This window comes from Aythya marila (assembly GCF_965140915.1).
Source record: "Aythya marila genome assembly, chromosome: 1".
NCBI classification, from domain to species: Eukaryota; Metazoa; Chordata; class Aves; order Anseriformes; family Anatidae; genus Aythya; species Aythya marila.
In genome coordinates, this window is record NC_139042.1 from 143,426,996 (window position 1) to 143,451,869 (window position 24,874).

Genomic DNA, 24,874 nt, shown 5'->3' on the forward strand with positions numbered 1-24,874 from the left:
TGTATAACCCCTCCACTATCCTCAGGCAGTGGATCAATAATTCAGGGAGAGCTGAAACATCAACCCCTGCCACCTTGCTCAGCTGCAGGCAAATGTGGCTCTCCTGGGAACTGTATCTGGGTCTCAATCCACAGCCCATAATTTACTGAATGAGCACAGTTTCTCATAATGATTGAAGTGAAGAGCACAGAGAAATGTCTAAGCACCAGCAGCCTAAAGTGCCTATCAACTCCTCCTCATCCAGATCTTTTTGGGGTCAGCACACGGGCATGTGGACACAATACAGTTCAGAGAAACTATTTTGGTCCCCTGTCCAAATGTATGGATACCAGAGAGATGGGGCAGGGGTTGAGAGGGAAGGAGAGGGGTTTTTTTCCCATTTTATTTTTTTCCCCTTTTTTTCTTCAAGTATTGAAAGAAAAGCTGCATTCCTGTAAATAAACCATTCTGGGCTTAGCTGAGAGCTTTGTTTGTTTGCTCTGCACCACGCCAGACTCGACAGGAAATATGGCACCTCTCCCGCTGTGCCATCCACCAGGCCGCACGGCAGGGAACACGACTACTTCACTGGGCGACAGCTTCCCCACACGGCTTCCCAGCAAGACGTGGATCCCGTGTTTTGGATGCAGTGGCTCCCAAGAGAAGCTCCTCATGCCTGACCGTCCCTTCTTCAGCTGGGCCGTCCCGCCGGAGGGCTCTGGGGGCAGAGGGAGAGTTTGTGCGCTTGGCTGTGTGCCTTGATAAAGTGCACGCCGGGGCGAGACGGTGGACGGTGCTGCCGGGCAGCTCTGGTGTTGAAGGCTACAATGTCTTCAGCTGGCGCCGGTTCCACATGCCCCGCTTCGAGTGGAACCAGTGGAAGAAGTTTCTCAGGGAGAGGCGCTCCACTTCCAGCCCAGCCTGCAAGATCCTGGAGGAAAGGAGAAGGGTAAATGCAGGGGAATCTTGATGACAATGATACCAGGGGGCTTAGGCGTCGGAGATCTCCTTTAAGCAGTCCTGTTGTCAACACACCACAACCAGGCTCAAGAGTCCAGCATAGCTCAGGGTATCTCCTACCCACAATCAGGCATCTAATGACACTCGATGAGTGTTTATAGACCCCTGAGAGCAGGACTGGTTGGGAACAGGCACAGGCCAGCTGCATGTGCCAGGCAAGGAGGAAATCCTATCAATCCAACATGGGACTGCTCAGGGTGTTAGACTTTTCCTCAGTGAGCTGACAGAAAAGACATGAGAGGTCCTGAAACCTACAAATCCAACCTACAAACCCCGAGGCCTACGATTTGTACAGCACAGGTCCCACATCATAAACTTCTCAGAAATCGTAACCCTACTTCATGATCCTAAAATGTCTCTCTGACAATCAATTCAAGAAGACGGAGTCTCCATGATCACCAGTGCCCAATCTGCCCATGGCCAACCAACAGCATGACTGGAAGACATCAGGAAACAGCTCCTCTCTTATCACTGGCTGTATTTTGGGTACACTCACATGCTGGTTTTGAAGTCAGGACTTCCTCAAAGACTCTCCCTCACTGCCCAAGCTGGTGGTGGCATTCACCACCTCCATCTCCTCATATCCCCGCTCCCTGGTCACTGCTCTTCTGTAATCTAACACGTCTCCCCTCCTGAGCACAAGGCTGATGACAATGAATACTTACCTGTCCAGGAGTTCCCAGTCTTCTCCTCCCCAGCGGTCCCGAAACTCTTTCGTGTTCATCCCTCCGATCTTGTCCAGGTCAGACTTGTATATGCCCAGAAGACCGAACCCATTCACCTCCCAGTAGCCTGAGGACAGCACAAAAGAGGCACAGGCATGTTGGTGCTTTGAACCACCAAAGATTCAAGGGTAATTTGCTTCTGTGGGGGCTCAGGATGACCACCTCTGTCTAAGGGAAATCCTATGCCCCAATGATCGATGTCACTTTCCTCCCCCTGACTTGGGTTGCTTTCCTTCAACCCAGGGCTAGCAGCTGTCCTCAAGAGGGCAGGCCATGCCCTCTAGGAGAAAAATTGATGGAAAGAAGTAAAAGAGGGGCTTTGAGGTACTTAAATTCACTGAGAGCTTTAAGAGATGACTAGGAGAAATATCATATAAAGGGCTCTTTTGGCTCTGATCTCAAATGCCAAGTACCCAACACAGTTAAACACCATCCTCTGATGCACTCTCACCTGGTGGCCCAGGTAGGACATTAAGCTCCAGACCTTGACAGCAATGGAGAACCAAATCTAGAGTTTGCAGGCACCCTCCTCCTTCCCCCATTCCCCGAGGTCTGAGCACAAGGGGCTCCGCTCCCCTCTTACCGTCAGGCCACTGCGGGGAGGTGCCGCAGTGCAGCCTCATGACCATGGGCGCGAAGGCCATCTTGCCTTCCACACAGTGCTTGCGGACAGAGTCGATGATGCTGGCCGGGAAGTGGATGTGGAGGTCGCAGAGGAAAATAATGCTGTGCGGATCCTGGAACCAACCACGTCAGTTAGGAAAAAGCAAGGTGACTTTAAGCAAGGCTTTCTTGGGGGATGGGAAGACAGAGATATGGGAGTCAACCGAAGAGTCACTCATTGCTAGTTCAGAAACTGAAATCCTAGGGGCTGGCAGAACTGCCTCTGGCTGGCTGTTCAATAACAGTATGAGATTTTATGACTATGATCTGGCAGAGCCAATATCATGAAGCTGCTACTGATGATTTCCCTCCTGTCTCATGGTCCATGCAGGTGGGCCAAGTACTGCATGGACCACAGGGACTGGTCTCCTCAGAGAAAGGGGCGAGGTCCTTGCTCCAGATGGACAGGAAACACACTATGTTTGATCTGTTCTGTTGGGCTATTCCCTAAAAACCAGCATGTTCAATATGAAAGGCAAGAGGTAGTGCTGGACACATACCAGAAACCCACCGATCCACCCGACAGCTCCCCAGGCTTACCGTCACGAGGTCTATCCCTGCCTGCAGCCCAGCAGAACGCTCGAAATTCCCTGTCAGCTTCAAGTACCGATAGCTGGGGGTCAGACAGGAAAGAGAGGATCAGTGTGTGCAGGTTGATAAGCACAGAAAGCACTACTAGCAGCAGTACACCATGGGTGCCATGCTGAGGAACCGTCCCTCACCCCTGTGCACCCTCACGAGGAGGACAGCCTTTGGGCAAGCACGCAAGCTCAGCACTACCCCAGCTCCCAGTGTGCCCTGAGGGTCTTCTCACATATCCAGCAAGGATAGGGCAGTCCTCAGCAAAAGTCCTGCCAGCTCTATTTGTTGGGTATCTCTGGGACCCCCTAGCACTGGAAAGGACCAACCAAGGCTGTTTCAGGTCAGAATACAATAAACCACAGAGCTATTCCAGCAAGAGGAGTCCCTGGAAGTCTCCATGCTCATTTCTTACAGCTTTCTTGTCTTCTCTGGCTTCCCTCTCCCCCATCACTGTACAACTTGCTCTCTGTTCTCTCTTGCAAACTTGAACAAAACCCTGGAGAAAAGAGATGTACCTGGATGGATGACTGCAACAGGTATTGCCTTAGAGATTTATAACAGTATTATAGCAGCATACATGTAAGCACATTATACAATATAAGCATGTACACATGCAAGGGTATCATCTCCCAGTTTCCAGCTGCAGGAGGCTGTGGATGGCCAATGCACAGAGATTTGCAGATGTGCTGCATTTGCAGGAGTATACTTGTGAGTAGTTTTATGTGATCAGCCAGCACCCTCACCTGTGCAAGCTAGACCTTTTCAGAGCCTTCTCTACATCCATGTCATCACTGCTGTAGTCCGTGATGATGACGTTGAAGTAAGGATCCTTAGTGACTTGGAACAGCTCTTCCATGTCAGAGATGAACTGCAGCACCCAACGTGCCTGGTTTTTCACTGGTTGTATTGCAAGAGGGGGAGAACCAAAGGAAAACTGATTTCAAAGATGGCATGGCTTTCAACAAGCAAGGCTTCTTGCCTCAAGCCCTGATAACATTGCAGGGATGCTGACATAGGTCCAGGCTGAAAACTTGGACCAAAGAGCCCAGAAATTTGTATGTTTTTTTGTTGTTGTTTTTTTTTTTCCCCAAGGTGTGACAGGGATTTTCTCTGAGCCTTTTAAGACCCATGAGGGTAGGTTCCCCTTACCTGGCACCACAAAGTGAACCACAGCACGGTGGTTCCAGGAAAAGCCCTGGGGCCAGCACAGCTCTGGCTCTTTGGCCACGGCCATCAGGTGCCGCCGGCGACCCCATGCCAGGTTCCTCATGTTCCTCTCCTCCTCCTCGTCACCGCCAATGCCCTGCCAGCCCCGTGCAAAGATGTACTCGGAGAAGCGGACCAGGCGCTCTCCCTGCTCCAGCAGCTCCAGCTCCAGCAGGTAGCGGCTTCCCCGCATGCGGTCCTGGCGCTTTTCCACGTTCACAATCCGCTGCAGCTGGAACCGCCTGCAGGAGACAGGGCCAGGGTGAGCACGTCCCCTGTCCACCAGCCCCTCTCCCACCTCCTCCCTGCTCGGCTTATTTGGCTCTGCCAGGCTCTTTCCTCCTGGGTTAGAAGTCCCATGGGAAGGCTTAGCACCTGTTTCCTAAATCCACAAGCACATGGGATTAGACCCAGGATCCCAGCCAAGAGAAAATAGTTGGCAAAGGAAATGAAATAAAAGGTGACACAGAAAATAATAAACACGTCTGAATGATTGTAGGGCTGGTAAATAGTGTATTCAACACCTCTTTCAAAGACCTTGGCACAGGAAGTATGGCTGGGTTGGTGAAATTGGCTGATGACAGCTTATCAGCCAATACCATGGACTAAGACTGAGCAATCCTACAGTAAAGACTGGGATGAACCGCAGGTCCAGAATGGCCAAAATCGAATGAAATGCCAAATCGTGTCCTTTTAGGTAATAACAAGAATTTCTGCTGTAAAATGGATGCTCGTCAGTTAAAAATGCTAAGAAAACCTTGAGAGTACCTATCATTTACACCATGACTGCGACTGATCTGACCCTGAAAAAACAAACACAATTGTAAGAGGTAGCATGAGAGCTATTTCCAGCAGGGATTAAGAACTAATAACTGCATTCTATAAAAAATCCAGAATATTGGCCATTTATGGCCAGGAAAGCTAACCCAGACTGAAACAAGCATGGAAAAGTATAGATAAGAAGATCATGGAAATAGAGGCCAACTCATCAGAAGGGGGAGGAAAGCTGGACGCTTATAGAGGATCACAGGAGGTATGTTTGTCTGCCAGAAAGGCAATCAAAATGATAAGTCTCAGCAAGAAGAACCTTATCAGGGCAATGTAAATAGAGAATACCAGAGAAAGCTGATCTCCAGTGGGTCATCAGAGCAGTGAGAAGCTGGGACATCTTCCCAAATCACTGCTAGGATCTAGAAATCTAACTAGTTCTAAGATGGAGGTACAGATACAGAGTAAGATACTTGGTTGTTTCTGAGGTCAGTGTACTGATCCACAATATCTGACTGCTCCCTTCTGGTCCTATGCCCTAAATGGTGCTGGATTCGCAAACTGAGGGGTGACAGGCATTAAATTACGTGCATAAGAAGCTCCAGTCCTATTTCATATCAGCAGGGTTTCTTAATCATCAGCTGGTAAAATGCTCCTATGCGCTCTCAATGCCTACACTGTGCAAGGAGGAAGCCAGCAAAGGGTCAGTGATGCCAGCTGGACTGAAATCTTTCACCTTGACAGCCACCAGTTTTTGGAGGGTGATATTTAGCCCCCAGACATGATCTGGTGTCCAATAATTCTGATTTTTCAGCTCAAAGAGGTGTTTAAAGCCCATTTTTTTACACAGAATCCTTGCCTGCAGTTTTAATTTCCAAATCTAGTTTATCTTCCAATTCATTCTAGCTGCTCACATCACAGGTGCTCCCTGTGCAGCATGGTTCACAAGCTCCAGGACACTGTCCCTTGGCTTTCACACTGTGCCTTACCCTTTATTCTTTTGGTTGAGCTTCTTGAGGAAGACACGTGTGACTTCCAGGGCCTCCCTCTCTTTGAGCAGCAGGTTTCCTGACGTGTTGCACTTGAGGTCAATCCAGTCAGTGCGCAGCATGTGGAAGTCCAGGTTGCTTGTGCTGAAGGTCTGCTCCCAGTTCACCGCCTGGTCAAACACTGGTACGTAATCAAAACCCTCCTCGTCCTCCTCCTCTGGCTCCCCATCCACCTCTTCCTCTTCCTCTTCTGCTGCCCTCTCCACAGGCCCTGACTTGCTCTTTTCCAGAGGTGCCATCTGCGCCTCTCTCTCACCCATGTCCTTGCCACCAGCCACCTTCTGCTCAGCCACGTAGGCCTCCACTTGGTTCAGCCACTGTGCCAGCCGTGCCGGCTCCTTGCTGGGGCCAGCAGTGGCCACAGGGTGCCTGCCAGCTTTGCCTGGGCCTCCTCTCCCAGTTTGCACAGTGCCTGCAGGCTGCAGCCTGTCCTCCACAGCGTCGAGGTCTGCTCGAGGTCTCAGCCCTTTGGGAATCCTGAGCCCTGAGTCCCTGGTGTAGCTGAGAGGCTGCTCCCTTTGCGACCTGCTCCTAGGAGGTGGGTTAGGCTTTTTAGCAGGTGCTCTGCCCTGGACAACCCTGGCATGCTGTGGAGGGCTCTTGGAGTTGTCTTTGATGCCAGCTTTTAAGTGGGATCTCTTCATCGCTGGGTTCCTCTCTGTGCCAGCCCGGCTGAGGCTTTGGTTGGCAGGGGCCAGTGGGGCTGTCTTGACACCAGCCCTTTTCATCCCTCTCCTCTGAGGTGCCTCTCCTGTGTCACCCACTGAGAGGAGCCGCCGCCGCTCCCGGAGGGAATAGTCCTCGTAGACATGCTCGCTGCCCACCACGCTGCTGGGAGTGGTGCCTGTCGGCTCTGCCTGCCACGTGCCAGAGGGTGCCGGGGGGCCAGTGCTCTCCACGTCCTGCTCCCCGTACTGCAGGTCGTCCAGGTTCCCCTCCTGGAAGCCTGCAGGAGTAATCGCAGTTACACCTCTGGCATCCTCCTTCCGCTTCCCAACCCCACACCCAGTGCTGTTGCCAAAGGCCGGGGAGATGTCTGGCTTAACCTTCAGCTAAAGGTCTGGCCACAGCTTTGCAGGGCAGGTGTGAGCACAGGCTGCCACACTGCACATTTGGCTCTCTCATTTCTGCCCACATTTTTGCTGGGATTGCTCCTCAGCTACATTGCAGGCCTGAGAGCTAGTCACCACGTTGTCCACTAGAGCCCACTGCTTGTTGGCCTCACAGTCTGCCCTTAAAAGTGAATGTGACAGCAAAAATCTCACAGCCACAGCGCTCTACCAGGGAAAGGGTGTGACTTGCTCAGCATGGAAAATCATCAGCTTCCTTCAGCTGGTGCTGGAGGATCACACACACGCAGTGACAGATAAAAGGATCCTCCTGGCTCTGACGCTAGGGCCGGCCCCTACCTGGCTGCTCTGTCTTTTCTCCAGAGTCCAGGTTCTTCTCTGGACGGTCCATTTTCATGTACTTGTAGAATCCAAATCTGCAAAGGAAAGGACAAAACACCAGTCTGATCAAAGTTGCTTTGCCCTCTCCAAATGAATTCTTGCCACTGCTACAGAGGAGATGGCCAATTACTCTGATCACATCTACCCATCCTCTCTAGACTCTCCTTTTGCAGCAAGTCATCGGCTATTATCATCAGCCTCTTTCAGATCTTGGGGCAATCAGATCTTATTCTGTACTGTCAAAGAAATCAGCTTTTCTTGATTATCATCCCAGTTTTTCAGACGTTTTCTCGAGTGCTGCTGCATGTGCACAAGAGGAAATTCCAACACAAGTACACTGAAACACTGCTTTAGCCTCCCTTAAACTGCTCCTTAAAGTTCACTTACAATGTAGTACCTAAGGCATTGTGCTGCAAGCCTGGCTCAGGCAGATAACTGCAATGATCTCCCTCTCTCTTTTCTCCCTTTCTCTTTTCACACTGTCTGTGTGCTGTCCCATCACGTGCCTGTGTTTTGGGCTTTTGGGAGGGGTTTCCCTCCTTGGATTGTTTCCATACCTGCTTGATGCCAAGCAGAATGGACCCACGCTTCCTGAATTCTGTTATAATACAAACTGTTTGTCAAAGCAAAAAACTTGTGTGGCACCTTCCAGCCCACAGCAGCCACCTTCTCCATCCTTCACAATGAACCCCAGTCCCAGCAGTTCCCTCCCAAGCCTACAATAAAATCTATCTTTCCAGCCCTCAAAACAGACCTGTGGGAAGGAAGATGATCCTGAACACAAGGAGGCCTCCACCAGCTATCTCACTGGAAAAGCAACTCTCTTTATTCTGCTGCCAATTCCTCCTGAAAGCAGAGGAATCCTCACACGAGGTATTTCCCTGTGGCCGGGGAACATGCAAGTGGTGGTTCCCTTGCAGAGCCATCACTGGAGCCAGACCTCGGTGAGGATGAGCTCCATGTTTTTATCCCTCCAGAGAGATGCCTGGTTGTGAGCATGGTTTGGCTTCAACACAAACAGTGACAGCCATCAGGAGGCTCCAGCTGCTGGCATGCAAGGTTTGCTGGCAAATATGTTCCCTGATGCATTGGAACAAATATGCACTGACCCAGCTTCCTGGTTAATAGAGCAAGAAAAGTGGCAGCCGTTTCCCTTCGAGACCTAAACATAATTTCACGTAAAGGAAGCACTGGCCATCCAAAGAAACTATAAGTGCTTTAATGTTTTGCAGGACTTCAGCGATCTTTAAGTTGAGTCCTAAAGAACTGAATATGAAATTCCACCTTAATTCCAGCCCTCAAACTGCCTCCTCCCTCCCTGCTAGGAAATGCTGCCTCCCATGCACAGCATCCTACCTTTCCAAGTAATATGGGTTTTCCTGATAGAAGCATTTGTTGTCTTTCTCCATATGGCTAAGGCGGCTGTAATCATTTGGGTAAACAAAGGATAAGTGAACCTGGGAAGAAAGATAAAGCAAAACCCCTGTCAGTGCCAGATACCATTCATAAGGTGACCCAGCCATGGTTGCAAGGTGCCCAGCCCTTTGTGCTTGAGGTCTGAAGGGCTCTGTAGGACACACACACTTGTACCCCAGTGAGACCAGTGAGCAGCACATAGCACCCACCTCCCTTCTCTTGCCATTGCCCTCTGGCACGTACTGGGATGCTGCAGACCTGAAGAGTAGATGGTCAAATCTGCCCAGGAGCTTCAGGTGGGTGGCCCATGGTTAATAGGGTCTCCCTCCTTCCTTCTCTCATCCCCCTGGGCAAATACCAGCTCACGGAATAAGACTTACAAACTGGAGGCCCTGGTAGCGCTGCAGAGGAAACCCATTCACCAGGTAGCTGGGCTTGTAGGGGCAGTCTGGCAGGGCTCGGCGCAGGTGGGACTTGCTGAGCAGAGGCACTGAGAAGAAGAAACAGGTTGGCAAGCGTTGCTGGAGGGACCCTGCTGCAGCTGATGCATGAGCATAGATATTTCTGGGCCTGCTTTCTATTTATCCACGTGAAATGCTATCAGATACATACAGCGAAACAGTTAGTACAGTACATTTATTCACATTGCTCTACGGCACTTAGACTAAAATATGCTTGGGGACATTGTGTGAGCTGGACTCTTAAAAAAAAGAGGAGAAGGGTTTACTCTGTGCTTTGTCTCTTAGAGTGGAGGATGTTGCATGCTCCTCCTCTCTTCTGTGGGGAGGAAAAGGGGTGGCCTCTGAGAGCCACGGCGTAGGAGGACAGCCTCTGTCAGCTGTTCTGCACGTGCTGGGGCAGGCTGCAGCTCCCTCCTCAAGCCCTCTGCAAGCCTCACCTTTGTAAAGAGTGTCCCGGGGGTCAGGCTTCAACATGTCAGCGGGGTGTGCCTTGCCGCCCGCGCTGTCGGCAGGCCGGCTCGCGTGGCTGGCCAGCGTCTGCGGGATGTGCCCGACCTCGTCCATCTTTAACAGCGTCTCGTCTAGAAGCCAGAGAGAGAACGGAAGGGGGAGGAAGGGCTAACTCGTCCCCTGTCTCCAACAGAGCCCTACCCCAGCCCTTTCCCAGTGGTGCTGCAAAAAAAAAAAAGCTGAATGGGAGGAGAAACCTGAGAAAGAGAGGTTTCTCCTGTGCTGGAAAAGGAGCAAGACCCTGGAGTAAGGCCTTCAGTGGCTGAAGAGGTTGATGCTCCAGCAGGGGAACGGATGCCCACAGTAAGCCAGGAGCAATGGGAAGCTTAAGCTCAGCACTGGGCATTGGTTATGGTTTTTTTCTTGAGCGCTGCTGCCAAAGGATTACATATCTCTGCTGATCTGGCTCTGAAATGAGCAGAACTGAATAAATATCTTAGAAGGAAAGGCAACATGCTGCCAAGGGCATTGGGGTTACTGTCAGCAGCTTTTGGGTAGAGAATAACACAGGAAACCCATATAATGTGTGGTATAGCCAAAGGCTGGGGTGAAAGAGGGAGACACTGTATGGGCAGAAGGCACCAAATAAAGATAAGACTGAGACTGGAGCACTGTGCCAGCCATGAGAGGATCTTATGGGCTGTGAGCCACCTCTTCAACAGGGAATTAATAAGCAGAAAAGAACAGAAGAAAAAAGAAAGGGGACAGAAGACATGACTGAAGACCTAGTCCTGGCGAAATGGTGGGTTACAAAAATGCAGCAGCAGGCTGTAATCTAAGACACTGCAAACAGATGTCTGGATTACATCAGGGAGTCTCCCATAGGCAAAAGTGTTAGCATAGGAAAAAAAACACCACCACAGAAATGTTGGAAGGCAACAGTGGTAGATAGGGAAAGGGGGAATGTTGGCAGGGGAAAGTGATGCTGACAAAGCTAGATAAGGGAAGGCAGGACTGAGGAGCTCCTTAACTGATAAAGGCATCACTTGATGTGCTAAAAAGGGTTTTTAAAACAGGAGGGACTGGACTGATGTTCTTGCTGCAATCCTGCAGCAACTTGAAAAGACTTGAAGGGGGCACAGAAAAAAGCAGCAACGTCTGATACCACTAGATGTATCCCATTGTGTCCCATGTCCTGAGTGAAATTTGCTGGACGTCAGTGAAATCAGCAGCCCCTTTGCCCTAGTCATGTCCAGCTGCCAGAGCAACCCCATTGCTCCCATGCTGTGGGCTCCATGTCCTCCTAGCTCTCCGCACAACAGGCAGGCAACCTCCACCCTGTGATCTCTCTCTCACATCTCAAACAGTTTCCTTCACCCTTGCAGACTCTCTTCTCTTTCCTTCCTTCCTGACTCTAGATTTCCCTAAAATAATGTTCCAATCCTTCTTCCAATTCTCCTGTATTTAATAACGAGTCACATACTCATGTCCAGAGGTCTCTCTCCTAACCTGCCTCCACTTCTTTCTTGCAGTGATCTATATACATGGAATTTGGCTGGCTAGACTGTGATTCACGGTGAAACACTGATGATAAGTTTTGGAAGAATGGGGAGGTGCTCAAGGAGACCTGTGGTGAAGATACTTACTAGCAAAAAGGGAGAGGTATTGGGAGTCAATGACTTTGAACTTCACATCTGGGTCATTCAGTCTCCACTGGAACAGAGAAGCACATTGAAACAAGGAATTTATACATTTAGCCAAGCCTAGACAAAAGGAATAAGCACACGTTTTTTGTTGTTGTTGATGTTTTTTTCACCAGGTGGGCTCACAGCTTTCTCCTTCTTACTATGACAGTCTACCTAACAGCAAAAGACTCGCAATGAGCTGAGATCCCCCAGAACTTGTTCAAAGCAGGAAAGGACGAAGAGCTGCAATAGAGACCAGAGAGAGAGCAGAACTGTCCCGAACAAACAGAGAAAATGGTCCTGACACAGCCAGGATTATCCCACATAGAAGCAGGTAAGGACTCTGGACGGGATTAGATACATCTCCCACAAAGAGGAGCTGGGGCCTGAGAAGGAAGGAAATCATTACAAACTTCATTCCCAAGCTCTGAGGGGACGAACACACCAGTGCCATTTGCACACAGCATGGCCATTTTCATAGACTCACTGCTACTTCCACATGGTCTGTTCCTTTGTCATCCTGCTTGTGCAGCACCTCAAAGTAGTACCTGCCTGCAGCTGACAACCTGTGAAGAACAACATGTCTGTCACCAACAGCATTAAGGAACATTTCTTAGCTTGTCAGCAGACAATGAGCGGAGAGCAACCGCGCCCACGAATCAAACTAATTCTCAGGGCAAGCAGGGATAGGGCTGCCAAGAAAATCCAGCTGCCGACAGCTAGATAGGTAACTTCCCTCGTGCACCTGGAGCACTTCAGAACCTTCTCAGTAACTCTGAAAAACTCCCTTTCAGTCTCATCTGCTGGGTTTTGGCCTCTGGGAAACCTGGCCAGTTCCAAGGCAGGAAGCTTAGGGTACAGTTCATAAAAAGAAGTCTGAATTTGCTGACGGCTGCTATCTCCAGGGAAGAAAAAATCCGTGTTGCCTTTCTGCAGTGAATCAGCAAAGCAACTGGCACAGGTATGGAAGCCTCACTTCAGCTTTGGTGACATCCCAGAGCATTTCCTTTCTCCACATTGCTAAATTCTTCAGAACAAGCCTGTGTTGTTTTCCCCTTTCCTTGTCATTTCCTGGCCATGTGCAAAGGTGGCTGGGAGTGAGGGACTCTGCTCACTCACCTCACCACCTTTGACTGCTGGCTTCGAAATTTTCCAAACTCCCCTGGTGCTGTCCACTCCTTCCCTGTCTGTGAAGAGACAGAAAATGCTGTAATTAAGATGAATTTCTTCCCTGGTTACTGTGATGGAGCAATAAATAGGGAAAATTGAGCTGCTTCTCCTGGTAAGTCATCTGTGAGATTCACAACCTGTGAACAGATTTAAGGTCTGTAATCATGAACCTGGGGCTGACAGCTGCAGTGCCAACTGCCTTAGGTTATGTCGCGTTGTATTTGTCTGGCAACTGTGGCAGTGGTGCCTGTAGCAGGGCAGGAAAAGAAAATCGACTAGTCCAAGGTGGCAAGTTAGACGGGAAAGCATCCACCCCCACAGAAACATTCAAGCCTTTGTGGAAGCAGTCACGCAGCGCGCACTGTACCTTGCCTACGCTGGCCAGCAGCTGGAGGCCAGAGGTCTTTTCATCCAGACTCAGCCAGAACTCAGCGTTGTCATCCGCAGCAATGGCAAACTGAAACTCCCCTGTCAAGAGATGGAGGGAGTAAGTAGGGCTCTGGGGTAAGGGCTTGTACACAGAATGGAGTATGTTCCTCTAAAATGCTGTCCTTACCCCTTTTTTTTTTTTTTTCTGGTAATATCAGGCTTAGCCTTTGGACATTAACCTTGCCCCTTCTGACCTTTCTGAATTCTCTAGTTCTTCTGTGATTAAAAACCAAACATCACTTACAGGTGCAGCTGGTTCCCTGTCCCTCCTGCGCTGGCTTCACCTGACATCTAACCTGGAAAGCTAAGAAGTCTATGCAAGGGCAGCCTTGTCTTTGTTCCCAGAGCAAATGTTTTGTGTGAAAAGCCACATCTGAATGGAGGAACGTGCATGTGGTGCCATGAAGGGAGACAGAGACGTTTGTGTCTGGCTGTTCTGGCCAGGCTACAGGGATGGCAGTCAAGGGCCTGAGGACCAGGAGAAAGGGGCGAGTGTTAGCACGCTGCCCTGGGCAGAAGCACGTAGCTGGGTGACACAGATGCTGTCAGACAGTGTTCACGCACCCGGGGAGCAGTAGGAACATGATCAATGTCACGTACAGTCCTGTGCATGGGAGGGAGGGAAGAAAAGCTTACAGGCCACTCGCACCTACGTACACGTCATGGGGCTGTGCACTCACAATGGCATCGTATTGTAGCTATCACTTCCAATCTCTTTTCTTATGTGCTACTCCTTTCCACTCTACAATGGAGGCAGACGTGCTTCATCCACACCAGGGCCACAGCCAGCTGGGCTGCCTACATGAGGGGCCTCACAGCCGGTGGGTGAGGGCAGCCCTGTGCAGAGCCAAGCAGGGACACAAGCAGTGGCACAGCAGCCTCAGGACCCTCACCGTCAGTGAAAGGATGCAGGTAGCCAAATATCCGGAGACCGTAGTTGGTCCATTTTGGGGACACTGCCAGTTTCTTCAGTGTAGTTCGTGTCTGCAATGGAAGGTGAAAAAAAAAATAAATAGATGTGATAGGAACAAGAGGGGAGAGAAGTGGTGGGGGACAAAAAACATGCAATAAGTGGGTGGAGGGAAGTATGAGGTTTCTTTTGGGGGAGGATGGGGGACGGTGTGTGATGGATGCAATGGGAAAGAGCAGGTGAGATGAGAGAGGAACTGGAGCTGCTCAGGAGAGGGAAGAGCCGCATAGGGGATGCCAGAGAGATGCTGGGAATGGGAGCTGGCATTCATCAGCCACTTGGAGGGAGAGCACTGAATGCAGGGCTCCTTCACGCCGTGTCCCAGCTCTGGCAGGCCAGCAGGGACCAAATGAGCCTCCTTCCTAAGGGCCACTGAACCCCTGTGAAAGCTTCTCGCTCCCCCAGGGGCAGGAAGAAAGAGGAGGTGATGGAGAGGGATGGGGACAAGATATGAAGGGAGCGAGGGTGATCCAGATAGGAAGCAGAGCTGGGAACAGTGGGACAGAGGCTGCTGGGGTCTTACTCACGTGGGGGTAGAGGGGGAAGTGGAGGTTCTTCCTGAGCTGCTCGGTGGAGCTGCCACACCAGTCCTCGAACACGTGCAGATTGGCCTGGCCCTGGAACTGGGGGGCAGAAGCAGGGCACCATGAATTGCTGTGTCCCCATCCCCCGGCATCCTCCCCACCTCCCTCCCCTGCCCTGCCAAACTCAGCCCCTGCCCCAGCACTGGAGGGCTTGTGAGAGAGAAGAAAGCTGCTGCAGGTTTGAGGCCAGGCCAGGTGACAGTCTGAACAGCTCCAGGGAGCTGTGATAATGCCAGGGAGAGCCCAGTTAAATGGCTGGGGCTCAATCTGGAGCCATCACGGAGGTGTTAAAGCAGAGACCAGTGCTGTGAGGTCTGGGATATGCTGTGGCGCGGCAGCAGCCATAATGATCCAAGCAAGGAGACTGTAGGGTCTTACGTCCTCCATGAAAGTATTCTGGGCTCCCCCACCATTTCAGGGCTGTTTTCCTGACCCATGGAAGAGGGGACACCCTCAGGACGGGAGGTGGCAGACCTCCTCGAAGCCTGTCTGCGAGGTGAAGCTCAGGGAGGACAGCGGGGAGAGGCAACTGCTCTGGGAGACGGATGTATGAGCAGGGTAAAGAGCAGCAGCACATGGACAGTGTGGCCTCTGCGTGCCCACGGGGACACAAAAACACTGACAGGAGCTGGGGTCCAGACAGCAGAGGAGGGTGTGCAGGGGTGGCTGTCCCTGCTACCCCACCAGCCCCACGGGGAGAGGCTTTCTGTGCCTGACGGGGACCTGCACCACAGATCTGCTGGGAAAAGCCTGGTGGCTTGGCTGCTGTGGGATTGGAGATGCGTGCTCCTCGAGGAACAGGCTTTATTTTGTCACAGCCAACCGTAAAGGAAGGGCTGGCTGCCTCCCAGGGCAGCCCAGGCTCTCTGCGTGCAACCAGTGGAGCGGGATGCTGAAACCTTCCTTGCGGGGTTGGCATCCAAAAGCGGAGAATAAATAAGCTGGAGACTGTACAGGCAACCTTAGATGGGGAAATGCTGAAGAAAGGAATAGGTTGCCTTGGGACTGGGGAGGTTTTCCACAGCTGTCTTGCCTATATAAGGAGCTACAGAGCCTAGCCAAGGCTCTGCGAGCAGGGCTTGGAAACATCTGAATAGCACCCAAATGTCTACAGATGGCAGCAAATTTCTAGTTTTGGTCAGGGAAGTCTCTCGAGCAGGGCTGCAACAGCGTGGTGGAGGAGGATCTAGCCCCTCTGTGCACTTCTGGCAGAGAAACCATTTCGCAGAGTTATTTTTCCCAGGACAGCAGGTTGGGGTTTGGTTCTGTAATAAACTGGGGCCTGAAGGAAGGACGTGGAGCAGACTTGGCCAGGCCCCAGCTTATGCAGTAATGCTCTTTGTGAGCTGTGGGCTTTAGTCATGCACGTGAAAATCATCTCTGCGTGCCAGGCAAAACACATTCATAACCACTGCTGCTCTCGAGTGGTCTCTTGTCAGCCTGCTCTCACTGCCGGGGCTTGGCTGATGTCTGGATGTCCCTTTTGTTCCCCACCGCCTCTGCTGACATCCCTCAGCCCACACTCTGCCCATCGGGCAAGAGAAAAAGCAGAGGGACGAAGCAGATGTAATTTCCCCAAGTGATGCTGCACAGAATGAGAGAGGAACTGCGCAGAGGGCTCAGGGCAATGGCTGTAGCCAAGAGAAACTTGGGGCTCTGCAGGGAGCTGCAATATGAATCAATCACTGCCAGCATGACACCAACTTGGAACCTAATTGCTGGTCAGTCCCATGCACCCTGGTGAAATCCAGGTTCATACCCAAGGGTCTTACACTGTTTTCTCCCCAAAATCAAATAACAGTTGCTGTTTCTTGTGGAATATTAGCTGAGGTGAATAAGCTGGGCTCCCCCAGCTAGTCTCTGCCAGGAATCGAGTCTTGCAGCAGTGGCTTTGTTGCTATCCACAAGAGATGCTGTTTTTTCTTCGGAGAGCACTGTTTGCACACTGCAGATAGCAGCCTCAGATCTCTATCAAATGCAGCACAACACTCCCACACCGTGGACAGGCTGGTGCTGCACTGCCTTCCTGGCAAAGACACCCAGGAGATGCTCCCGAGACTCAGCGCTGTAACGGAGCTACCCTGGCTTTGGAAAGGGGTAGCCCAAACACCAAAGCAGATCTGTACGAGGGAATTCCCAAAAGAGTGCCCAGATCTGCTCCTTTGCAGGGGAAAATTGGAGCAGTCCCTCCTAATGCAAAACTTTACTGCAGAGCTTTGGCAGTGGGCAGCCTAGTAAAGGTAAGGCAGACAGCCCCGCACCAAGTGCTCTGTCAGTGCTGTGAGAGATTTCTAGCCCGACATCCCCACCTCCAATGTCTTTACAAAGGCACCTAAGAGGAGTTTCTCGCAGGAACTAACGTGACTGCTTCATTTTCCTGTACTCACAACATTTAGAAATAATTAACTGGTAAATAATAAGCATTTCTTGCACAAATATAATCTTAGAATGGCTCGGGTTAGAAAGGACCTGAAAGATCACCCAGTTCCAACCCCTGCCAGGGGCAGGGATGTAGTTTCAGTCTTTTCTAAAGCGGTTCTTCTCCTATTCTGCAGCAGCCTACTTTACTGTTTCCTCTGAAGGGAAAAAGAAGAATGTTATTGACAGATACATGCTGGCTGCCCAAAATGCTGCTCTGGAAGTGAAAACTGAGCTACGCTTTAATTTTAGGCCCCCAGGAGTCATGAGTGCAGCAGCTGTTTTGAAACCCTATCACCTCTGTGCCTCCAGCTCGCCTCATGGCTGCCCAGTGCAGGCAGCTGAGAAATTCCTCTGTTTGCTATTTGGGTCCCCTCTGGAACAGGCAGAAAATAATCTGCTTGGGGTGTTTGCTGCAGTTTGCAGCAATAAATGACACCGTCATTCACAATCCATGCACAGAGCTCCTGAGAAACATTGATGGACTTTTTCTGAGTTTGAAAATTAGTTGCAAGCTGGGAAATCAAAGGGTTTGAAAGTTACAGCGTGGTAAATAACAAGTTAAGTTGTCCTGCTCCCCGTAACAGCATCTGCTTTGGAAATTTTGGACAGACTTGCTTGGCCAGCACCAAGAATAGAAGCCCAGGGGCTGGGCCATAAACGGGAGCTGGCATTACACGGTCTGTGCCTTCCCACCTGCTCAGGCTCCTTCTGCTGCTTGGGTCCCTCCCTTCCAGCCCCACCTCCCCACTGCTTATCTCCACCCCACTAACACAGCAGCGTTGCAAGAACCCAGCTGGGATCCAAAACGGCCACGGGTCATGCACCAAGGGCACTGTTGGCACAGCACATGTGCTCCACGAGCACGTCCCCGGGAGCTGTTCTTCCCCAGGAGGTCTGGGCAGGCCAATTCCCCTGAGCACGGCGTCATGGGCACGCAGCGAGGAGTGCCAGGAGCCCCGGGAAGGAGCAGAGGCTGGTGCCATGCTGGGACAGGATGGGGAAGCGAGGTCTTTCCTAATTTAATCCTGGCCAGCCTTGGCATCTCAGAGGCAAATCAGCTGCGTGCAACCCCAGGAATGCGCAGCGCCGGGGATGATAAATGCGGCACAGAGAGGGCCTGAGCTGGGGAAGAAAGGCGACGTTGTGCTGCGAACCCAAACTCCCGAAGCTGAGTTCATAAGCCTCTTCTGTCTCTGTAGGGTGGCTGCTGCCCCTCCTCCAGCTGGGGGACGTTCAGCAGCAAGCAGCTGGGCTCTGCTGCGAGCTCTGCAGCCACTTGTGGGAATCCATCAAGATGAGGCAGCGTGTAACACTTTTAGGGGTTCCCTACATGTGCACTTTCCCACCACATTATCCACATCTGAAGATTCAAACCACCTGTTTCATCTCCTGATACCGAAAGAGGAAAACTGAAACCTGTCCTCCTCTGGTCATGCTGGCTGTCAGCGCTCCCTGCGACCCTGTTAATTATTCACGTTTGTCAAGAACATACCTCTGTTCACACAAAGCCCAGCTCCATGACCTGTGGGAGGCAAACTGCCTGCCCTCGCCCCAGGATCCAGGATGCAATTAAGTGCTTAGAGATGCTGCCGGGAGGGCACAATGGGATCATAGGCCCCAGGTAATTAATTTGGGCAGAGTTACAGGAAAACTTAATCCCTGGGTCAGGAGAAATGTGCGCTTTGCTCCCCAGCCTGCAGCAGCAGCCCTCTACCTGGCAGGGCTCTCCTCCCCAACAGGGAGCAGTGTGGGACCAGGCACGCAGCACCTTCACAGGCACATCCCACCCCAAGTCCTGCCCCTTCCCCTGGGGCAGGCAGGGCACCAAGCTGGCACCCAGGCCTGGTGCCAAGCAGGGAGCAAGGCAAGCTGCTGTGCACAGCACCCACCTTCTCCCAAGCCACACTGCTCACCCCACCAGGTGCATTTCTAGCCCAGAAACAGCTCACTGCACACCACAGCTGGCAGATTTCAAGGCTAACAGGCTTTTGAGAAATCACCGGGAGGTGGAAATCAGAGCCAACAGGCTAAGCCTGTGCGAAGCAATGGGGATGCCACGCTGAGCCTGTAGTGCCCGGTGCTGTGGGATGAGGGAGCAGTAAATGCACCGTGTCAGCCCTGTGTGCTGCAGCAGCTTTGGCCCTGAGTGAGCTCTCCATGAGCCCACTTGTCTGGGAGGCAGCCCCTTCTAATTGGTGCTGGTCTCTAATCACCTCGAGGAATTTAGGCAGCTGACTCCATTAGCCAAATGCCCCCTGGCTGGTGTCCCTCTCATTATCGTCAGGCTGCATTGCTCCCTTATCTGAAGAGGAATGGCGAGATAAGGGGACAGCAGAGGAAAGAATAAATGAGGCGTGAAAGAAACAAAGGGAACATTTGCCCCAATCTTCAAGGGTCACCAGCGAAGGTCTCTGTTCATCAGAAGTGTCAGTGAAGTGGAGAGACCTCTGTGTACATCGAGCAGGAGTTGGGTAATACGCAAATGCCAGAATATGAGAGTAGCATAGCCTCTGTGTGCCACAGTCAGGTGTTTGCTTGTTGAATACTTGGTCCTGTGCACTCCCAGATCTGAATAAACCTCACCTTTTGGGGACAGCAGACTGCCTGCTCTCAGGGAATTATGGGCAGGTGCTTGATGCCTTGATGGCTGGGAAAGACGCCTAATTATCAGGAATCTGGACACTCCTGTCTTTCCAGATGATTACTTAGGTCTGTAAGTGTCATTAACCCAGGAGGGAGCGATAGGGAATAGACTGTTAGTGAAGCAAATGCATTTTCAGGCAGAGGTCCCTCCCTTCCAATCTCACAGGTCTCTAACTACAGCTCCCTTGTGCAAAAGGCTGGAGAAAGGCACAAACCTCTGGCATCCATGGGACGGGGTTGTCCACAGCTGCATAATTAGACTTATTCCTCCCACCTCTTTGATGCTCCTGGTTCTGAAATACAAGGAGAGGACAATCAAAGTAACCTGACAAGTGACCAGGTACTGACAGCTACACAAGAGTCTGTTTGCAAGAACATGCACGAAAAGAAGCAATTTCCCATAACTATTCCAAGGAAGAGGCTGGCCACTGGAGACACAGGGGAATGCTCCTTGGCTTTCTTGACACCAGCTTTCCAGAGTTCCCCATTAAAGGGAAGGGATATCAGCACTTTATAATGACTGCTAGTACAGAGCTAAAACTTAGGTCATTATCCCTTAATTATTTTTTTTGCCCACCCTCATTTCAAAGGGTCCAAGCAATAGTTCTTCCAAGCAATAGTTCTTCCAACACTTCCTTCAGACAACAGCAACAAGATGTACTTCGCTGGAGCACTACAACCTCTCTCCTGACCTTTCATTTCTGCTTCCATTTCTTCCTGTGCCACATACCCAGCCAGCTTCACATCACCACTGCAGCTGAGCACGTCTAAAATAACTCAATTGACTACAGTGGAGTCTTTGTACACTCGCACTGCTGTGAGCCAGCTCAGATTTTGCTCTCTGGCATGCTCTCTTTTCTTCACGTAGAGAGAGCTGTCTCGTGGGGCCACCATGAGAAAGGAAGGCTTGTCCTCCCAAATGTTCAGAAGATATCCCGAGTCTCCTCACCTGCTGTCCTATCTTCTGACGATAGTTAAATGGGAGGCTTGGGTCCCCACCCGGGACATTTGTGTCTGCCAGAGCCTTAGCCAGTTCCCTCCAGTCTTCATATCCTGCACAGCGGAAACAAAGAGCTGTCAGAGTACAGGCTAAAAAAAGAAGCTGCAGCAGTAACCAGAATAAAGTGGTTGGTCCCTCTTTCGGCTGAGAGACCTCCAACACTCTTGCATCACCCAGAAGAGACCATGAGTTTATGTGACATGGATCTGGCAGACCGACACAAAGAGAGAAAGAGAAATCACCTTTGTCTTCCTCAAAAGCTCTTCCCTTGTTCTTATTAATTTGTTGTACTAAAGATTTGTCATAGTTCTAAAATGTATTTCAGAGATTTCAATAATCATCACAGGACTGGGAACCTCTTTGTAGATCCTTCAAACAATCCCATTGGTCAAACTAAAGATGACCAATTTTTTAAACTAATAATCCCAAAGAAAAAAAAAAAAATAAATAAAAAGACAATAACCAGATTCCTAATTAGTTCAACCATCAAAAGAATATTATTCTGATTATGCACCTTTTTGCACAATAACATTTTTCAATCTTCTTTTCTTGAAGGAAATACTGAATGACCACAAAGACCAAACCTGATAGGACATTCAGCTGTAACACCTGAAGTACTAGCACTGATGCATCACTACATAAGTGAAATCAGCTTTCAGGTTCAACTCAGCTTTACTCCCCTCCCAGTCTGCTTGAGACAGGATCTGGTTTTGGATCCTTCTGCAGCTCCGTTGGCCTCCTTGCTCTCCCAAAGGGCAAAGACGAGCAGATGCAGTGTGTATAACCTTGTACCTCTGCATAACCACCATTGGTACCACTAGCAGGAGGTGCTGGTGAGCACAGCTCGTGCCTCCCAGCAGCGTTACGGTGGCTCACGCCGTGTGGTTTTTGGAGCTGCTAAACATTTTGGCATTGATTCAGCAACTAACCAACCTGCCAGCAGCTCAGCACTGTGCCCACAGCACATCAGAGCTTAACTGCAAAGAGCACAAGTACCCAAGCTTCCACCAACACTTCTCCCAGGCTGGTAGCAGAGCAGCTCAAAATCCACATACTGCAGAGCAGGGTGCATTTACAAGTGACATGATTTCAATCAGCTCAGTTGAAACCAAGGCAAACCCAAAACAACCCCAGGAACTAGAGGTCACAAATGACCCCTTGACAGCTTCCCTGCCTCATCTGTGTTAAGCAATTGGCCTGTTATCGCACCTACAGAGTTGCAAAACACTGGTAGCTTGTTCCTGAAGCTGGGCGCTGCAGTGTCTGACAAAGGTGAGTAGAAAGCAAAGATGTTGATCCCGCCCCCCGCGGTGTGTGGAAAAAAATGGGGCAATTAATGAAAAGAAAGTGCAAGAATTGTGGAAAATGTGAAAGTAAGTAGTCAGAGATGCCACTGAAGAGACAAGGCTCAGGGGCAACTCAAGTGCCCTGCTCTTCTGACACGAGTGTTGGTTTAAGTGTTTGGTTTTGATTCGGGCCCTGATAGATGCTGTTCAGCCACAAACTTCTGATCGAGGTCTTCCCACCAGCAGATTCTGAACTTACAGGGTTAGTCAAAGACTAAAAATGTGAATTATCAATTTTGATCTTCTGCATATTGTTTTTCGGTCAAATAGTCTGGGAGTCTGGGTGAGTAATCTACTGATTAATGCAGCTAAGCATATCTCATGCTTCAGAGATTGCCTGTCATGGGAAAGGAGATTTCTATGTCTCCACATAAAATAGCATGTGAAAGCTTCCACCTTGTTCAGAGCAATGAGGCAGAAACCACTGTTTCCAAATGTCCTGCAGTTGGATTTACAGTCCCACTCGCAATGGGGCTGGAACAGTCTTTGGAGCTGACATAAAGTTCAGTGCTCACTCCTTCAAAGGCTCATTTTGCTCTTGGGAGACAGGGGCACACGTTCCTCAGAGGAGAGAGCCAGAAGAGTGGGCCTGGCTGGATCAGACAGGAAATAAATAAAACTCAAAAGAAAAAAAAAAAAAAAAGTGAATAAAACAGTGAGTTCACTGTTGGAGACTCATTGAGGGAAAAAGACACCAAGAGAAGCAGTTCTTTCTCTTTTGCAGAGGGGAGAGATTATTCAATTTTGTTTTTAAACGCAGAACTTTGCCGATCTATGGAATAAGCTCAACATGAGATGCCAGGAATCAGCCTCTGCTGGAAACAGGATGCTGGCCACCACCGCCTGCCTTTTGGGCTGGTCCTCCACGGTGACTCCTGGGCTCGTCTGTGCTCGAGCTCCTACGCACGACTGGCATGGAGCCCACCTCGGAGCATACACAGAAGCTTGGCTGGATACGAGTGCCAACAGCTGACACTTCTCTGGCCCTTGGAAAAGAGAAGAAAGGGGGGCAATTCTCCGTGTTGTACAAATATTTACCTAACGCTTACATCAGCCAAACGCAGAAGAGACAAAACAGGTAGAAATTAATCTGGAGGTAGCGTTCTCCTTGCTGGGTAATTTGTACTTTGGCAGGCACATGCCCCGACGTGGTAGAAAATGAATTTCAGAAAATAATAGCATAAACGCTCCCCTTAGAGAAAGTTCCTGGTGCTGCAGCTCTTTGCTGAAAGGTTGTCTTTTCCACCTGGGGATTTCCATGGAGTATCCCTGGAGGTGAACCTGGCTTTCCTTGCTAGGAGGAAGGAGGGAATGATAGAAAGTAGGAGAAGAGACAACGCTCCTTCAGCATCCTGCAACCAGAAGACCTGCTGAAGCCAACTGCTGCCTGAGGGAACAAAGATGGTCTTCTTGCCAGCTCCCTGAGGAGCAATGAGATGTTTTCAGGGGCTCTGTGGAAGGGTAGAAGGGTGGATAGGTTCATGGCAGTGATGGAGGGGAGGGAAGCCCTGGCCCTGTCAGGTGAGCAGCTTTCTCTCCCAAGGTTGATATTTGATTACCCTGCTGTTGCTACTGCTGCTGACATAGCTGCAAATGCTACCAATGCCCAGGTGCTCACCAACCCTGTTGTAGCCAGGCTGAATGCTTTCGCTCGGCAGCCTCAGGTAGCAGCAGGTCCACAGGGTGGTTTGCTTGGGAGGCTTTTTCCTTCTGATCTGACACCATCCTGCTCCTCTGCTGCTACAGGGACAGGGCCAGAAGAAACGGGCAGGTGTAAGGCAGGGACTTGTTCTTCATCACCCACACTGTCCAGCAACCCCCCAGCATGGCATGACACTTTAACCCTCTGTTTGGTGATCCTATTTCTCCTCTCCCCTTCTGGCTGGATGTTTGCAACTTGCTCTCATCCCAAGGGATGTCAGTGTAGTTAGAGGTCTTTCCTGGTGTTATTTCTGGCTGAACAGGGAGGCAGGGGCAGTGCCCAATACCCCCAAATATTACCATTAGGTGCCTTGAACACGTAGTAGTCCAAACCATATTGGGGAAGTTGCCTGAATGTGACAAAGGAGCCGAACTTGAAGCTATCTGCAGTCTCTCACATGCAAATACATCAAGCCTCCTGCCTTGAACACAAACCTCACCTCCACCTCAGTCACTCCCATTTAGCTCATAGCCTGCTCACAAATGCAGTGCGCTGGGAGTGCTTTCACCCTGCTGCCTGAGGTTTCGGCTTATAGACTGGCAGATCCTGGGGACACGCTGCCACGCCGTGCTGTGCATCGCATCCCAGGCAGCATGGTGTCACGGCTGCAGCCTGATAGCAGCCAGCTCCTGGTCACCTGGCCGAGGCAGCGCTGCTCTGGGGAAGCAACGCCAACCTCCTGGTCTACCGCACACACGTCTGAGGTCGCCAGACACCAAGGGTATGAAGCATGCAGATGAGGTGTGAACTGACCTCTTGAAACTGAAATGCAGGGGAAGGATGAAGTGAAAAAAACACAGCCAATGGTTTCTGGCCACGGGGTTAAGGGAAGGTTAGGGCAGATCATGAATCAAGGGCAGGGAGGCAAAGAAACTATTAAAAGAAAAAAAATCATTCAAGCGTACAGCTTGATCAAGAGAGATTCTCTCTGGTTACTTATTTAAGTCAATAAAAGCCATAGGCAGTGAACTCCTTGCCTTCAGATCAAGATCAGAACAGCTCTCCTGGAGTTAAAATGAGTTAGGAAACCAGTTGTTGCAGAGGGAACCCGGCAAACCTTCCCATTTCTGGTTATCACAGAACCCCACAAAATACAATTGCTGACCTTCTTCAGGCATAAATCACGAGTCAGAGACAGCTTGTGCAGACAGGAA

The 24,874-nt window shown here is 50.6% G+C and overlaps 1 protein-coding gene across 2 annotated transcripts in view; it reads right to left on the reverse strand.

The window, feature by feature from the left end:
* Positions 1-348: 348 nt before the first annotated feature.
* The window catches only part of B4GALNT3 (beta-1,4-N-acetyl-galactosaminyltransferase 3), a 50,954-nt gene continuing 26,428 nt past the window's right edge, over positions 349-24,874 (reverse strand). Inside the window, exons 2-20 of one of the 2 annotated variants that reach the window (XM_082784918.1) lie at positions 20,622-20,725; positions 19,888-19,965; positions 14,552-14,647; positions 13,948-14,038; positions 12,993-13,093; positions 12,575-12,642; positions 11,943-12,021; positions 11,417-11,483; positions 9,758-9,901; positions 9,240-9,349; positions 8,800-8,900; positions 7,402-7,478; positions 5,933-6,938; positions 4,119-4,417; positions 3,713-3,866; positions 2,928-3,000; positions 2,308-2,461; positions 1,665-1,791; positions 349-910 (exon numbers count right to left, since the gene is read on the reverse strand). In XM_082784918.1, coding sequence (XP_082641044.1) covers positions 802-910; positions 1,665-1,791; positions 2,308-2,461; positions 2,928-3,000; positions 3,713-3,866; positions 4,119-4,417; positions 5,933-6,938; positions 7,402-7,478; positions 8,800-8,900; positions 9,240-9,349; positions 9,758-9,901; positions 11,417-11,483; positions 11,943-12,021; positions 12,575-12,642; positions 12,993-13,093; positions 13,948-14,038; positions 14,552-14,647; positions 19,888-19,965; positions 20,622-20,725 — 3,038 coding nt within the window. In that variant the 3' untranslated portion in view covers positions 349-801. Of the gene's footprint in view, positions 911-1,664; positions 1,792-2,307; positions 2,462-2,927; positions 3,001-3,381; positions 3,466-3,712; positions 3,867-4,118; positions 4,418-5,932; positions 6,939-7,401; positions 7,479-8,799; positions 8,901-9,239; positions 9,350-9,757; positions 9,902-11,416; positions 11,484-11,942; positions 12,022-12,574; positions 12,643-12,992; positions 13,094-13,947; positions 14,039-14,551; positions 14,648-19,887; positions 19,966-20,621; positions 20,726-24,874 lie in introns of those variants that run through there. The other variant, XR_014319573.1, reaches the window with a different exon arrangement.